Source organism: Pleurodeles waltl, chromosome 6 (assembly GCF_031143425.1).
Source record: "Pleurodeles waltl isolate 20211129_DDA chromosome 6, aPleWal1.hap1.20221129, whole genome shotgun sequence".
Classification (NCBI taxonomy): Eukaryota; Metazoa; Chordata; class Amphibia; order Caudata; family Salamandridae; genus Pleurodeles; species Pleurodeles waltl.
In genome coordinates, this window is record NC_090445.1 from 1,676,238,601 (window position 1) to 1,676,256,365 (window position 17,765).

The following is a 17,765-nucleotide window of genomic DNA, read 5'->3' on the forward strand; positions in this document are numbered from 1 at the left end:
ACCTTTTCCCTCATCCATATGTTCCACTTACGTTAACTGACCTAATAATTACATGTAACTCTTACTCACATAGTACATCACCACTTAAAAATGAAGGAAATATTTCAGTTTTCATAGAGCACAAGAATAACACAATAACCATCAAATATAGAACAATAATTTATAGCCACTATATTAACTACTATCTTTGGGCTACACAGTAGCGTTCTACCCACCATCCAGGGCTTCAATGCCTCGTCACCTGACCTATCAGGTACTGATCTTAGGATACCACTGTTTCAACCGCAATGGTGTAGCCACACTAGGAATTACTCAGAGCAGTGGCAGGGACTCCATTCACTGTGATCTGGTGTAAGTGATGTCTTCAACCCTTAGAGATGACAGGTTTTCTTTCTGAGTCCACCTCCCATCTAAGGGCCACTAGGGCATAATCTACCCTAAGCTTCAGAGGGCTACCTCCCCCCAAAGCTACGTTGGTCACCCTTGTGGAATTCGCACCAGTGAATGATGTCTTGACCATAACAGTCAAAGCACTTTGGCATAAAAGATGTTGCCCTGGACATCCGCACACCAGAATCTCCCCTGGTCCCCCCATTTTCAGATGCAACATGGGAATCCTCACACCGATTTGGGCCCTTTTTGTTACTTGTTTCGCACTGGACCTCCCCATTTCTATGCTGAGGTGACCTGAACCACCCTTTTAGGGTTCACTCCCAGCTACCTTCTTGAGGAAGATGGTGCTGATCCAGAGGTCTGCTGCATTCACCTGGGTGTAGTGACCTTTGAGTCAATAATGTGTTGGCGTGAAGCTGTAAAACAATTACTGAGCATGTGCTCTCTCAAAATTAGACTGTACAGCCCATCATAACTATTCACTTTACTGTTCTTCACCCAACCATTCAGTGCCTGACCCAAATAATCCATAAAATCTACCCAAGATTGGTCAGGAAGTATCTGGATGTCTGTAAACTTTAGCCTGTACTTTTCTGGGGTAAAACCAAACGTTGTAATAGAAGCTTGCTTTATTGGGGCATATGTCACCTGGTCAGCTACCTCTAAGGCCAACAGGGTATCTCTCCCAACATTATGCATGTGCTTCCATAGACTAGCTCCCCAGTCTTCTTCTGGGACCTGTGCATACACAGTGCTTCCTCATCTGCTGAAGACTACTTATCTGTATCATCCAGTTGCGCTGGACCTGGACAAAGTCACAGGTTCAGGCCTACTGCAGGAACATGGGCCAGCTGCAGGAACAAGAGTGGTTTTCTGGGAGTTGTAACGTTTGTCCTTGGTGAGTGGGCTGTGTGGCTATGGGAAGTTCTGCATCATGTATTTCGGGTCTGTCAAACCAACAATCAGGAGCTGCGCAGTTCTGCAATGTGAGGCCTTTGCATCAGTCTGCACCATGCTGCAGAGGGTCCTGTGAAACTGCTGATCATGGGTCGTGAGGTGCTGCAAAGCGAGGCCCTGCAACGGTCTTGTGTTGAACTTTGTCAGATCCAGTGAAAACTCCAGTGGAGCATCGAGTAGTGTACTGTGACTCAGCCAAGTGTCCATTCCCTAAAGGACAGCACCTGCAAGGTCAGGACCCACTATGGCAGAGGCCAGCAGAGGGAACCATGTCAGGCCCAGTTGGCATGGTCAGCTATAAAGCAGGAGAGGCCTCTGGAAGCTTGTTGTGTCCATGTAGCTGAACATGAGGTCAGCCAATTGACCCTGAGGTTCTGTGTTCAAGGCAAGCAAGTCTAATCTTCCCTCTAAAGCTAGCAATGCAGTCTTTCTCCTGAATCTTCCCCAGGTTTGGTTCAACCCTTTGTAGGTGGACAAATGCAAGTTCAGGCCTTCAATCAGATTCATTTGTGTGTGCTGTAGGCAGTTTCCGTAGAAGTGTAATCAGGGCAGGGAACAACTCCTCCCCAGTCATCCTTTCTGGAAGGATTCATTCCTGTACAACCAGACCCCTTTTGTCCCCTGTCTGGAAGTGTTGGAAAGTGGTTGACTACTAGGGGTTGGTAGGTACCCACCACTAGTAACAACTCAATGTCTCAGTAAATTAGTCCCTTGCTCACCCTTGGTAGCAGGCAATGAACAGGCAGGCTTAACTTAGGAGACAGGTGTGTAAAGCATTTAAAACACCAATGCATTAAATAAGTAAGACACAACACAATAAAAAAACAAACACCACTTCATTAAAATAGGAGTATTTTCTGAGTAAAATGACACCAGAACTAATAAATTCCAATGTAGGGAACCAGAGAGATGAATTTTTAAAGAGTAAAAGTTAAACTAGTGCTTAAAAGCAAAAAGCGCACAAAGGGTTAAAAAAAAAAAGGTCATGCTGGACCGGGACACAGTCAAGATTTCCAGCTGTCCACGATGTTACATTTTTACACTTACTTCCAGAAGTGTTTCTTTATGCGGGAAAGTGATCCATAACCCCAATCCAAGGTTCCAGAATCTGATTTACTCCTTGGGACGTTGGGACTGCACTTTCCACATTGCACCTGGCCAAATCCTTAAAGGTCCACCAAACACTGTCCAGCTGGACTTTTCTGGCAGACGTCCACTCCTGAATGCTTTAGGAGACAGGCAAAGCCCTTTGTGGGCTGAAGACCAAAGTGTGCAGCAGGTTCAAGCCTTATAAGTGAAGTCCTCTTGAGTGCAGTCCAAGGGTCTGGCAGGGCAGTCCTTCTTCTTCTTCTTGTAGTTTCCAGGAGGGGATCTTTTGGGAGTCCACAACACAGAGCCAAGGGTCTAGAAGCTCTGAGGGTAGTGGAATCCTAGCCAACTTTGGTTGAGTCAAGGGAAGAATCCTGAGGATGGGGAAGGTGGGTATATGGAGCTGGCCTCAATCAGAAATTTGAAGGACAATTTGAAAGTTATAGTGGCTGCAAGATCCGGAAATTGACTGGTGGGCTAGAAATTATAAATTATTTTGTATTGATCATTGTGGACAGGATCCAGGCCTTAACAGTTGTGTCCCAATTATGGAGTAGGTAGATCAAAATCAGATGCATTGTCTAGTGGGACTATTTTGGAGCTAGGGATATCAATTTTCCTGTACAGATGTTAATTAACTGGTGGATTTTCTGAGTTGACTTGTAAGGTCTGGCTGTTTGAAGCTCTGGCTCCACATCTCACAATTTGAGATAATGCTGTAGGTCTGTTTATGGTTTTGTGAATTTGATGAAGGAGAAATGAATGCTGTGGGAATGTGATGTGTGCAAGTGTGTTCCTAATTTTCCAAGGCCTTGTCACAGCTCATGTACATACACTAATTTATACATAATCAATGTTACATTTAATTATCACATATTGTGGGTACTTAATTTGATGTAGGATGCAATAGCCCCCAGTCGTGTGCAACAAAACAATTATAAATATTGTTGAAATGTTGAAGGCTATAGTGTTGATGTCAAAAATTTCTTTGATAATGTTTTGACCTGCAACCTTGTGGTTAGGAGAAAAGGCCTGAACAGTAAATTATAATCATGCATTGGGATCCTTGCATCAAGGTTTGTGGCTTGTGATTTTTTGCCTCTGCAAAGTGAAATCACACATGGTTTTGAATCGGAGATATATGTATTTAACACCAATTGTTTTCCATCAAACCCTCTCTAGTGCAAAGCAGTATGTTTTTGATTTAGTACTGCGTGCAGAAACACCAATGTAGAATTATTACAGTTCCAAAGTGACGGCCTATGATCCAGGGAAGACTCCTGTGCCCTTAATGTTTTAGCATTTAATACAGTAAACACCATTTCTGATTAGATTAATAAAGCATGCATAACTCTTACATGCCAAGAGCTGTTTGGCCAGTCAAACCACAAGTTCTTCCTAGCCTGTTGTTAATCCGCATACTGTAAATTGGACCAAGTTCCTCAAATATGAGGAGTCTTAGAAATAATGGCTGAAGTGAGACTCAAATGTAAGATCTGCATCTTGCCTATGAAGCCGTCCATGTCCAATACAAAGGGAGGCAAAGGGGACATCATCTCCCAGGAACCTCTCATTACAGGACCCCACGTGCTGTTTCAGCAATCCTTAATTATAGACTTTTAAAGAAAGCAAACTTGTCATCTTCATCACTTAAGAAACAGCAAAGATGCCATATTTTTCATTCATTGGAGTACATTTTTAGTAATAGGTAGAAATATGCTCTGATAATAGGTGAAAAACAGAAGTGTTCGGATGCCTACCATTACGTTTTTGTCCCAGGCCTTACAAAACTTCTGACAAGACTAATGCTGTCCACTTAAACAGAATCCTTACCTGGCTTCCCTTCCTGACATTTCAGTAGCCCAACGAGGGCTCATGTACAAACACTTGTTAGTAGTGAAAACTCAGACCTTATCGACCTCCCAAGAATTGAACTCAAACCTGAGTGGCGCAGCAGATACCTTTTGGAACTCCATTACACCAGACTTAAGAATCAAACCCACTCTGCTGTCTTTTCAGGAAATGGCTAAAACACCTCCTCCCTACTGATCTTCATGTGCTATGGGTCTCATTTTGAGTAGGCCTGGGTGGAGTTTGCGGAGATCTGCGTTGTGCCGAAAAAACTCTGCTGCACTACTTGGAGTTCCACGAGCCGCTTGGGAAAGTTGTGATGTTCTCGCTGATTTTCTGTAGGAGTTTCTTCCACACTAAAATCACTGCGAATGGCATCACGTCGAGAGCCAGAGGGCGCTAACTTCCTTCTGCTGCTCGAGTACATTTTCTACTTGAGCGGCAGCTTTCTTAACACGAGCGGCAGCTTTCTCAACGCGGGTGGTAGCGACTTGCCGAGACTTTCTTGCTTGCGTTCGTCAACATAGTGATTTCTCTTAGTCACCAACTTAATGTTGACAAGCCACACAAGAGGAAAAACTCCACTTCGCAATACGTTGTGATGGTTTTCGGAACTCTGCGCAGAGCGTGGAGTGTGCAAAACTCTGAGAAGTCCGCTGGGAAAGCGGAATTCTTCACCCACCCCTAAATATGAGTTGCCTGGAGCATTATCCCAAGGGGGGGAACCTCTCGAAGCAACTACCAATTATGGGTCCGATTCACAAAAGTAAACTAAGAACAAAAGTCTAAGATTAGACCAAAAATCAAAATTTATAACAAAAGTCTAACTTTACTACTGGTAAAATAGAAGATGAAGGATCACAGGAAAAGAGTAAACTTTTGATATAAGTTTAGACTTTTTGGTCTAAGTTTAGGCCAAAAGTCTAATCTTACAACAAAAATCTAACTTTACCAGTAGTAAAATGAGACTTTTGGTCTAAGTTTACCTTTGCGAATTGGGCACTATGTGCTTCCTGATGTGTCCGGGCCCAGAATTATCAAGCCTGCAAAGTCCAGACCTGATAATTCCAAGCCCAAAGACATGGAGCCCAGACTTCACTGCAGAACTGCAGGGGCTGCGGGCATCTGCTCCACCCAGCCCTGCCCGCCCACCCAACTACATCCTTGAGCTGGGGGTAGCAGTAGGAGCTCCACCCGGTGTAAGTGAAAAGGAACCTGGTCTCCTGCATCCCTTGACCTCCTGCCAACCTAATCCGGGCAAAAGACAATGCTTTAGCAACATTTACCACCTGCTCCAAGTGGGTGGTAAATTATTGTCGATTTGGGCTTGTTCATGCCTCCCGAAGGAGTAAAACATGCGGAATTGGACCTGGTATTGCCAGATCTTCATACTGTTGCACACTCTATCTTTAATTCCGGCCCTGGTATCCCCCCTTAGATATAACAGGGGACTCGTAATGGGACCTATTGTGGCTCTTGTCAGTGCTTAATTTGTAAATAAAGAGGTGCCGGTGTCCAAAGCCCTCCTCTTAAACACGCGGCTGCTGCAAATGACACAGAGAGGGAAGTGGAGAGGGAAACTGACAAGGAGTCAGTAAACACTAGAAACAAGGAGCAAATGAAGAGAGTAATTGAAGAGAAGCTAGTGCAAAAGAAACACAAAAACTAGGCAAGAAGCGGCGGTAATGGCACAATTAAAACCTTTCTCCGGGGGCACCCCACACAAAAGGTGACGGGTGACACCCCCACATGGATTCCGACACATCAAAAATTTCACATAATTGCAGAAGACCGCAGGATTACCTGCAAAGACAACCCACTAACTGGACTTCCAAAATGCCAGACCACAAGGACAGAAAGCTCCTCATAAAACGAAAATGAAGCTTGATCCGTGTCACGAAACACAAAATGTAATCAAATAACATGTATGAAAAGGTGTGTGTTTCAGGCCGAAATAATACAAAAAAAAACCTTCCTCAAAGTTATTGTAAGCGTATTTTTGGAATTTGACAGTTACAGGCTCGCTTTACTTTCTCCAGGTAATCGTTATTAAAGCAGAAATGAAGTCGCTGTTTTTTTTACATGTTGAGGCGGTTTACAGGTATTGCGTGATACTGCTTCGATTTGCACCATAATTTTCCCCAACCGACCTGTATAAAAACATTTGCACTGATTGATGGGCCAGGGCATAAGCACATTTTGCGCTGGGCGGTCATCTCAAATGTAATTTGTGAACCACTTCTGATTAAATGGCGGTGCATAGTTGCATCGTTAATAATGTTATAACGGTAATCCTGTCCTGAATTACAGGAAAATATCAATTACAATGTTTGGTAAAAGTCATATTTCATAACGAAATCGACAGCTCCCAATACCCCTGAGATGACATTTGTTAACATGCGGATCGTGCCTCTAAAGTGCGTGCAGAACACTGCAATGACATTACCAGACTCCGGTGCACCATAAACCCCCTCTCTCATAGTAATTTGTTTTCCGGATATTGCCAGGGTACTGCTGCAATATTCCCTTTTCTGAAAGACGCGGCCTGGAGACTAAAATTAGATTTCGTGTTCTGTGCAGACTGAAAGAGACCAGAATATTAAGCAGCCAGGATTGATCAGAGTCCAGATTCTGTGTTGTGAGCCTGCAGCCCAGGACACCAGTTAGATACATTGATGAACGGATGGATACAGGAATGCATTCATCCTTCTGCCAAATGTGTATATCATGTACATTTTAGTGGAAACATTGCTACTATCAATGTGCATCTGAGTCAAAAAAGGCTAAAGCCATATTCAGGAAACTGCATTAATCAGAATCCTATTGCATTCTGCATAACAATGCAAATGTATATGTTTTCTTTTACTATTGTCAGACTCATTTTATTTTAGTAATAAAACATGTTCTTCTATAAGTTATCGTATCCGGCTATTAAAGAGAAATAGGCAATCAAAGCAGCTGCAATATTTACTGGGAGATGATGAGGCCCTTGACACAGGGGCTGTTGCCCCAACTGGAATCACAGAATGTGACATCAGGGGGCATGGCATAACAGGAAGTGGTGTACAGAAAGTGCAGGGTTATCATTATCGTTTATGCGTTTTTAAGGGGTCAAATGGAGCATCTGAAAGCCCACCTTTTACCCTCGACTATTGGGAAAACTCACTCTGCACGGCCCACCTACGTCATCACATAAAGACCTGCTCATCTATAGTGTAATGCTTCAATAATTCTCATCACTGGAGTTCTACTGAAATGTTAGTGCTTTATGTGTGAAGGATACTTATCAAACTGCATTTGACAGCAGCACTGTTCGAATCTTGGTGCTCCTTTCTATCTGACGTGGTGACTCACTGATGTCCAGTCACGCCCCCAAGTTAAAGGGGCACGAGGAGGTTGGAGATCATTCCAGGATTTAGGACCCAGGCTCTGAAATGAGCTTCTGCTGGAGCTCCACCCCATCCCAACTTCACAGATTTTAAAGTTTGTATCTAAGTTCCCGGTCTAGCCTTTTCCTTTCAGTTAGCGCAACCATCTTCTGTCTTTGGGGTCTCTGCTGCATTGAAGGGCTTCCTTCACTCTGTTTATTTCCTGCATGTCCTTATAATCAAGATGACTCCATGTATGTGTACTTAATTACAATGATAATAATGATATAATAAGAAATCACTGGTGTAACAATGGTCCCCGCAGCCCCCGCGGGAGACCACTGGCTTGAAGAGCCCCTCAGCACAATAAACTGTGCACGGGTGTCGGGCCCTCGCCTGAGAGCTGCTGATAGGGTTGGAGGGACCATCGGTGGCACTTTGCAGGGGGTCCCCACCAAGTTTCGCTACACCATCGGAAGAAATAATTCCATAGGTGTTTTAGGCAGCTGTAGTACAAGCATCGATGTCATTTAGTGCTAGTCAGGGGGTCGCAGCTGCGACCCCTGCCTTCCTCCATGCGACCCCTGGCACTGCCTTTGCGACCCTGGCCTCAGGGATGGCAAAATCAGTACCAGGTGCACAGGGGCAGCTCGTCCTTACGGACGTCTTTTGGACTTCCATTTTTCATTCCAATGATGGAAACCAATTAGATGGAATACGACCCTCAGTGGCAGCAGCAGAAGTAATTAAACATACTTTTAAATGTATGGTGTGTGCATGCTTGCGGGCGAAACTCCATAGGTGAGAGAGAGTAGAATGTTTTGTGTGTATGTGTAAGCGTGTGTGTTTGAGTAAAGGTCTGGCGGAGAACCAGGTTGTAATCAGGACCTGGCTGATTGCAACCTGCCGCCAGCCTATTGGGATCACCGATCCCGGTGGAGTCTGCCGTTCCCTGGCGGTTGGGCCACCAGGGTCGTAATGTCACGGGTGGACCATCACAGCAGAGGCAGTCCAGATCGCCACCACGAGTCTGGCAGTCACAGACTCGTAATTAGGCCCGATCCCTCCTGATGTATCCAGCCCACACTGCATCGCGGTCGGCCTGAAATCATGATAAGTTCCTTGTCACCCGGGAATAGTGACTAATCATTGGCACCTTAGTTTTTCTTGGTGTTTTTTTCCTTAAATCTTTTGAAATTCATATCTCCGGTATACATACCCCAGAATACCAGGATTGCTCCTAAAATTCATTGAATTTTGTAAACGGTCTGGGACATACTCCAAACAATGGAATAAAACTGGAAAATTTCGTTTTCTATACTGACTTTTGTAAATTGTGCCATAGGTGGGTACGAAATCCACGTGTTCAACTTCAGAGGTGGCTTCATATATCCACAAGGCACTGATTGACAGGTTTACATCACAACATGGGTATCCTACCCATAGTTGCCTTACTGTTCAAGATCCATTGCCAATAATACTATGTGTAGTTTGCGCAACTTGTGTATTTTTAATGTAAGTGCAAAGAATACAGACTTACAACTGTTTTTTTTATTTCAAGATATCCGTTTTCTATGCCTGCAGTACACATGTAAAGTTGAGACAGTTTTTGAAATGTAGTTGTTTCTTTTGACTGCTGTTATTCAAAATAGACACTGAGATTATGCTTCTTCTCTTCCAATACCCACCAGGGTGTGTCTGAATAATTGGGTGCACACATTCACACTTTGGGTCCAATTCACAAATAATTTTCTGGAGGATAATTTTGTAGTACTCTGAAAGCCCTACTGGCTTTTTTCCTAAAATTCAGGAGTAACCTAAGAGTACTATATGAGCAAGTGATAGCAAAATCTTTGTCAAAAAGGCCCAAGTACAATAAGGTAGAGGCAAAGATAAAGGGAAATACATTTCAAAGTCTTTGTAAATGGCCGCTGTTTTAAGACAGTTTTCTCAATTCACAACTACTTCGCTGTGACTTATTCTTGCAAAATGGTATACATTGGATCCAGTAAATAATGAAGTTGTAGGATTGTTTCTGTCTTACTCAAGAGTACTGCAGGAGTAAGTCACACCTACTCATAGCATTATCTTTGTGAATCAGGCTCAGTGTAGGTTCAAGTGTGTACCCTAAGTACATGTAGAGTACTATGCGTCACACTTTTAGGACTCGGGGGTAAAGCATACATGCACATCTTGTGATTTTTTTCAAAGTGAGGGTCAGATGTACATCAGCTTTGTGAATCAGGGTATAAGAGCCCCAATTCACAGAGTAGGTAAAACGTACCCTGTAGCACTCCTTACTCCACAATTCCATGAGGAAGCCAAGCGTACGTTACACCAAAATCTTTGTGAATCAGGCCCTCAGTGTTTTAACTGTTTGTAGTTCACTAATGATTATTTTGATCAATAGGTAATCATTATCTTAGTACTAGATTATAACCTTTGTGTTTTTTCCCTTTACTTTTCAGTTCACCAGAATTATGTAGGTACAGACATAGAAAAGAATCCTTTCTTTTTGTCGGTAGTACTGTCTGACCAAAACAATCAGCGTGTCCCACAATACCGCTCAATACTCTGGAAGAAAACAGTAAGTTACAGCAGGTGTTTGACCAACAGTATGATTGTGCAAACCCGTCATTTTGATTTCTTCACATTCTTTAGAAACCTCATAATTTCTGTAATAAGCACTTCAGAGATAAAGTACTGCTTTTCGTGGCATTGTGGAAGCCAACAAACAGTGGGTGAAATTTAAATGTCATTGAATCTTCACCCTAGTGTTGATATCTGTTGCAAAATGCAATTTTGTGTTATAAACCTTCTGGTTTAATTATTGCCTCCTTGTGTGTTTGAGGATGGTACATGTAAAAACATTTGTTTTATTATTTCTCTATTTATATCCAATGCCTTTATACATGTATGTCTTCTTTGTGAAATTAACCCTAAAATTAAAATTAAATGCAAGTGAGGCATTACTTTAGAGAAAATTGCATTAGAATTCTTCTCAAGAATCTTATTGATTTTAATCAAAGGAGAACAAAATTAACCAGCGATATTAGTGGGAATACAATTATGAAACTAATTAACCTAAAAGCCGTTTACATGTATTTCATTCTACAGAGAGTTTAGGTGGTCCAGCAAGGCTACTTAGTATTTTTTACTGTTTTCATCCTTTGTTAAAAAGGTACATTTTGAGACACAACTTCTGTAGACCTGTATGCCTGTAGTGTGGTGACTGGGGCTAAGGATAGGAATGCTTGGGACAGGCATTAAGACTGAGAAGGACATACCTACTTGGAGGTATTGGCAAGAATGCTCCCAAAAGGAGTGGGGAGGTTCCCTGGAGGGACCAAGACCAGAATGTCAATACAGGCTGGAGAAAGCTGAAATGATGCATATAGAATCATAGCACTTGGCAGAAAAAGTCACCAGGATCACAGTCGTAAGATATCCTTCAACATAAGTCAAATGGGGGCCTTTTAGAGTTTGGCAGTGAGGGTACGCCATTGCGAAAGTGATGGAGTACCCTCTCTGCCAAATATATTTATTTATCCATTTATTTATTTACTAATGGTTTGATGTAACATGAACTAGACTTTCAAAGATGAAGGAATGTTTTAAAAATGCTAGCAGTTAACACAGTGTTTCAGCTTAAAAGTATTGTACATTCAGACAAAAGCAAGCCTCTAAAAGTAAGGTTTCCTTAACTATTGTGTAATTTTCAATGGGATCGACTCAGGTGGTCACAGTGCACTCTTGCCATGTGCTCTGAAAACGACTCTGTGAGGGCGAGGAAGTTAAGTGTGGTCTATTCAATTGATAAAAACAATTGTGGCATTAGTATTTTAAGTTATATATTGAAAGTTATGTAGGTAGTCTTCCGATTGAGGGGGTGTGGAGTGCTCAATCTCGGATATATTGCCTGTTGGGGATTATTTAATTGTTTTGTTTTTCATTCCTCAAGGCCTGGATTTAAAGCTAATGGGTGTCTGCTCTTCTGAATGCATTGACCTCCTTATATAATAAGTTTGTGGGATCACATATTTAGGAGTTCCTGTCTGTATTGCTTTGTATGTGATGCCTTGTTTATTTTCTCTTCTTGCATAAAGTGGACCTACCTTAGTGTGAATTGTATGTGAAGTACTGCAAATCACATCTGTTGCTTCAAAGACTTTCACCTTATTGAGAGGTGGAACTTTAAAAAACAAATGTCACATCTTCCTGTCCATGTAATGCCTCATTCTGTTATGAACATGGTCTAAGGTGATTTGTTGATAGTGAAGCTGCCACTGACTCTGCCATCATGAATGCCACTTGGACTGCCTTCAGATGGTGGTGACACTAATGTAAGTGACATTTTAACTGATGCTTTATTGAAGCATGCTGTTGTGCCACCAGTTCTGTCAGCAACACCTCCATTCCAGACCACTGTGTCCTTGACCTGCTGGGAGAAACGTCCCTGAAGGTCAGGAACTTTATTAATCTACTTTGTGGAGAGGATCCAGCATCTTAGGGGTAAAATTCTGGCATCCACCAGGCATAATGGACTTATCACCATTGAGTTGTTCCCCTGTTTCGAACCAATTGTATCGTCAAGAAACCCACAGGGGGAAAAGGAATGACATTACATCAGAGACACCTAAATTGGACAGGCTTCCCACCAGCAGTGCAGCAAAGATGGTGGCTGTATGGACAAGGCACCAAAGCTTACATCAGACCCCTAATGTCATAACATTATGAGGCTTTTCAAATTCCAGCATATTTATGGAGGACTGTGTCACCTCACACCAGACACCACTGTGCTATGAATTGTGATTTTGATTATCGGTTAAAAATGTGTCTTAGACTAGGCTGGGTTGCTGCCAGTACTCTCATACCTTTTTATAGTTGGAGGACATTTCTATTGTGATCTTCAGCTCTCTATCTAGAGGTGAGAATGTGCACAGGCAATCTAATTTAATAATTGTGCATTAAGGTGTTGTAATGGCAAATGGGTAGATTTACTGCACAAGCAATTTATTTTAAAATGTTTTAAGCTATAAACCACTAGAGGTGAGTGGTTGTATAACTGATATGACGTACACAACACGAGAGTGAGAAGTTCCCCGTACGGTTCATATATCAAGCCACCTTCACATGAGTTTTAATGTGATACAATTTGTACATCAAGAAGATAAGGTCACATTTATCTTTGCAGTGTTTAGATGAAGTACATCTAAAGGAAGTGGTAGCTACATAAGTCCTACGCTTTCCAGCTTCATGATAAACTATTCACTTTTGCTTGCAAAGAAAACCTGATGTAGGCTATTCATTTTGGATTTTAGAAGACAAGGGACCTGGAAATTGGCTGGTCTGTTATTTGAAGATACTTAGTATACTTTTCACTTTATTAAACTTAAAGAATGATTAATATGAGCAAAACAGGAAAGTGTGAACACATCACCTGCAAACTTAAAATAAAAACTGTTAATCTTTATTGTGTGTGTGTGTCTGTGCAATGTTTCTATAATGTAAACTTACATTTGTTTTGGATAATTTGATAGCAATACAGTAACAGCACTCTCACAATAGCAGTCTCACATATGCATGGTCCAACAAACCATGGAAACGCTATTAGGTTTTCAGACTGAGCTCAATTTTTGCCTATCTGTGGAGAAGCAGCTCTCCTTCAAAATTATCTAATTCCTGTAGAGCCAGTCTTAAAAGGGCATGTTCTAGATGTATCAATATCTTACCTGCAATTTACTTTTTTTTGGACTATGTTGTCTCTTCGTCTGTCAGCCCTAAACCTTTGAAACAGACATGTGCCCCTCTCTCACAAACTTGTTGAACACCATGAAAGCAGGTAAAATCTTAACAGAAAGTGATGGGAACTCAGAGAACCGATTTGGCTTTCAAATCTACATGAAACACAAATTCTCTGGATAAATCTATAACTGCAAATTAAAATGTCACCTAATTTGCCATCCACACAAGAGCTCATGTAATTTCTTTTGAAGAAAAATAATTGTGTCATAAACCAAGCAAGTATAGAAGGACTTTTCTTCTGAGGTTATGACTCAGATTCTTTCTTTCTAATAATTTCCATGGCTTATATCATTGGCCGCTCTTTTTTTTGTCCTCATTCACCCCCAGGAACACTCCTTGAGATTTTTCTTATTTCTCCGAAACCGTCCTTGTTTTAAGTCTCAGAACCAAGGATCAAAACAAATTTGAACCTGGAGTGGCCTACATTCTGTGACACACCCAGGCCTTCCAGCCAATATCAGAGTCTCACAGATAATTATTTGGTGTAATCAAAGGACAATAAATATTTTCCAATATCCGCCCCTTGATATTTCCTCTGAGGGTATCCCCATCCATTCCCCAAGCTTATATCCACAACCACTTCATTAGAGGGAGCCAAAACCTATACATTCTGTTTTCTAATTCCTTTGCGTCCAAATTCAAACTTTATATAAGAGACCCCTTCCAGTCTGAGTACACAAGTGGGAGGTTACTAAGCCATCTTCAACATACCTCCCTCCGTGTCAACAGAATCATATAGAAGAGTAGTTTGGCCCCACATTGTCCACGTTGACTTGATCTCATAGAATTCCAAAAATAACAAGAGAGGGGCTTATCATAAATGTTAAAGAGAGTACCTCACCAATTGCAGTACGTAGTTCCTCCGAAAAGTTTCTGATTGTTGGGCAATCCACGAACATGTGCAAATCATGTGCACCGTCCAACCCACATGTCTCACAACTGACCAAACTGCCAGACTTCATTTTCGATAACCTTTCCGGAGTCCAGAAGGCCCTGTGAATGGAAAACAGGTGGTTTCTCCTTAAATAGTCCGATTTGACTGTAGTGTACAAGAGAGTAGGAGAAACTTGCCATAGGTCTCTTATCTGCATCCCTGGAAAGCATTCTCCCCACAGTTCCTCTGGTAACAGTAAGTCGCCATCTGAAAGTCGACCATCAACCAGTAACATTTTGTAACTTCCTTCTTGGTTGAAACCTTCTGATATAATAGCTCTTCCAACTCTTTTGAACTCCCATCCTTCTAACTCAAGCTCTCCACCCAGCTCTTAGTTTGGAGATAATTAAACGAAGACACTGCACCACCCGCCTCCGAATTGAAATCCACCCACAACAACAGTTCCCCATTATGACAGCATTGATTCCACTTCCTGAACCTTGCCTCCCTCAAAGGACATCTTTGGCCACTCTTGAGAAATATGCACAAAAACTTCAAAAATCAGTAAGAGGCAGCAGATGCAGGTAGTTGCTTGGTCCCCTTGGTAGGAGGTAGTTGCCCTGCCCCCTCATTGCTCATAGAAAGAAAATATTACATGTGGGTTGCCACAAGGCGCAACCTTATCACCTATAATTTTTAATGTTTACATACAACTTCTAATAAACTTGGTTTAGAGCACATGGCTGTACCAGGAATTATTATGCTGACAACACACATGTACTGTGCTTTCGTATGCGGATGACACACAAGTAATAATAGGGCTTGACCGGGGTCCTACAGACCCAACAGAGATACCACAAAGATGACTGGTATCTAATCAGACTTCCATTCTATCACAATTTCCTCACACTGAATGCTGATTAGTCTGAGCTTCTATTAGTAGGTTCATGGCCAGAAAGATGGCACAGGAGATGTCTTGCCAATGGAACTTGATCTGGAGCAAAAACAATTATGAGATGCCCAGGGATTTACTTAGAATTTCAACTATCCATGCAGTCTCAAATAAATGCACTCCGCCCCTGTTTTTTACTAATTAAAGAATTTGAAAATGGCATTAGGCTTCCTTTCAAACAATCTACATAAACTGGTCATCACCTCATGTATACAATCAAACATAGATTATTGTATTTTGCATATAGGAAGCCTAGATTTGGGCCTGAACCAATTACAGTGGATTAAAAACTATAGGGAAATAATTATATTTGGGCTCTGGAATCTGGAAAAATGACTCTATTTCAGCAGGGAACAGGACCATTAAGTTTGGTGTTGCACTTTATACCTAATATTCATTCATTTACTCATTCAATCACTCTAAGAAGTGATGGTAAATAGGGGTAGCCAGGTAAGTGGGTGGCAGGGGCACAAAAATAGGCAAGTCCATTTATAAGATCTAAGGTAACTTCACCACAGGTGGGGAAGGGAGCACAGGTACATGATCTGTATATAATTTTGCACCTTTGCACGTTTCCATCCTTAATGTTTCTGTATGTAAATATTTTTACAAAACATTTCGTAAAAGTAGTCTATGTGTGCGTGTGTGGAGGCATAACATGATTATGTTTGTAATCAAACATTAGTCAATTTTTGGATATTGGCACCTACAAGCTTAGATGAAAATGCTTAAACAGCCATCTTTGTGCAGAGTGATGCTCAGCTAGCATTTGAGTAACAAAAAGCAAAAACAATGCTGGAGGAAAATAGGGCAGAGCAGTTGAACTGTGCATTATTCTGAAGGTAAAAACAGACATGATTCTGGTACACAATACCTTCTGTCACAATCTGTTCAGTCAGTCCCTTGGGCTGGACCTGGACTGCACACTCATAACAACAGATTTTCTGAAATGATTTTTTGTTAATAAAGTTGGCAAACAAAGTGCTCTGAGCATTAAACAGGATTATCTCTTCCCAGTACACATCTGTTTTATGACAATGCAACATACTGAGGAAAGCGCAACAATTTCCAATGCAGTGCTCAAAACGGGTGAAAGGGAGCCCCTGGTTTGGCAGCCATGGTTGTTACAAGTGCCCTGTTCGCTGGAGATCTGGTGTTCCTGCGAGGAATACATTAGTCAAAGGTCATAGAGTGTAACAACTGTTCACAGATCAAAACTTGTGGTTTTATTGCTGGTGGCACAGATGTATCTATAATTTATTTCAAATTACTTGCACAATGTTGTACTACAATCCTACTTTTAAAATGAGTGCCTCTTATATTGTTGTCATTCAAATGATTATTACCAAAATAAAAACTGAATTATAAAACCCGAGAATTCCTTAGAATACAAAAGCATATATTAATGTATGATTAACGAGGAATATAGATTCTTTTTAGGATTCCAGTGCAAATTCCACCTGATGTAACCATTAATCTGGCATCAAAATGTCATTTTGTGGTTATTTGCTAGTAAAATAAGGTTTCCCTTAAAAAAACATTGAGCCATTAACATACCATTGAGTCTCCTTAATATGTTCTTTATCAGTTCCTCCCTTTGTAGAATGAACATGTGCTGCTGCTCTAGGAACAGTTTTTAGATTCTCAGATCCTTAGAGGTTTCTCACATGACCTGGCCTCGCCTATAGCGCGCCCTTCTGTATCCACGTTTACATCACTGCAGCCTTCTAGGAGTTCCCACCCACTGCAAGTCACAGGTCGTTGAACCAAGGATGCAACAAAGTCCAAGGGGACATTTATAGTTTTATAGTTTGGAGCGATGGAAAACCCGCTGTAAATCCTTCTCAACTAACTTGTGCTGCCATCAGCTCGTCGGCCACGAGGCTGCCTTCTCTAGAGCATCACCAGGCCTGCCCTTGCTTACCCCCTTGTTTTTCTTGTACACAGCAGAAAAAAATTAACGCAAGTCTGGACCATTGAATTTTTGTTTTACTGAAAATTACTCACAGTTTTGGTTGGATTTTCAAAAAACAGAAATAATGCAGCAACAGCAGGATACATGTCGCCAAATGATCCTAATTGACATGATGTGTATCTCTACATATGACGTCAGCCCACCAGGAGGAGGAAAGGAGTGATCTCCACCAGCCCAGTCAGTAAAATCGATCTCCAGGTTTTGTGCTTGATGTCACATACCCAAAGTACCGCCATCTTGAGCCTGGCAATGTTGTTAATTCAGTATACCGACAAATAATGTTACGAAACGGAGTCAAGTACAAATACAAACCTACTCAATACCAAAACATATGTTCAAAAACAAAGGTAACACCAATGATTTTATGGAAAAAATAGTACACCGTAGAGTACATTTCCAAAGAAGTTAAGAAGATGAGGTCAAATAAGCCATAGCTAATGTGTATGACCAGTAAAAATAGAAAAAAAGAGAGGTAAAATGTTTATTGCCATATCTGTAAAT

General features: G+C 41.6%; 1 protein-coding gene across 2 annotated transcripts in view; it reads left to right on the forward strand.

Annotated features, from left to right (window-relative positions):
- GARNL3 (GTPase activating Rap/RanGAP domain like 3) overlaps nucleotides 1-17,765 on the forward strand; it is a 759,794-nt gene that overhangs the window by 574,796 nt on the left and 167,233 nt on the right. For both annotated transcript variants that reach the window (XM_069241687.1, XM_069241688.1), the window contains exon 5: nucleotides 10,127-10,245. In XM_069241687.1, the coding sequence (XP_069097788.1) occupies nucleotides 10,127-10,245 (119 nt within the window). The remainder of the gene's footprint in view (nucleotides 1-10,126; nucleotides 10,246-17,765) is intronic.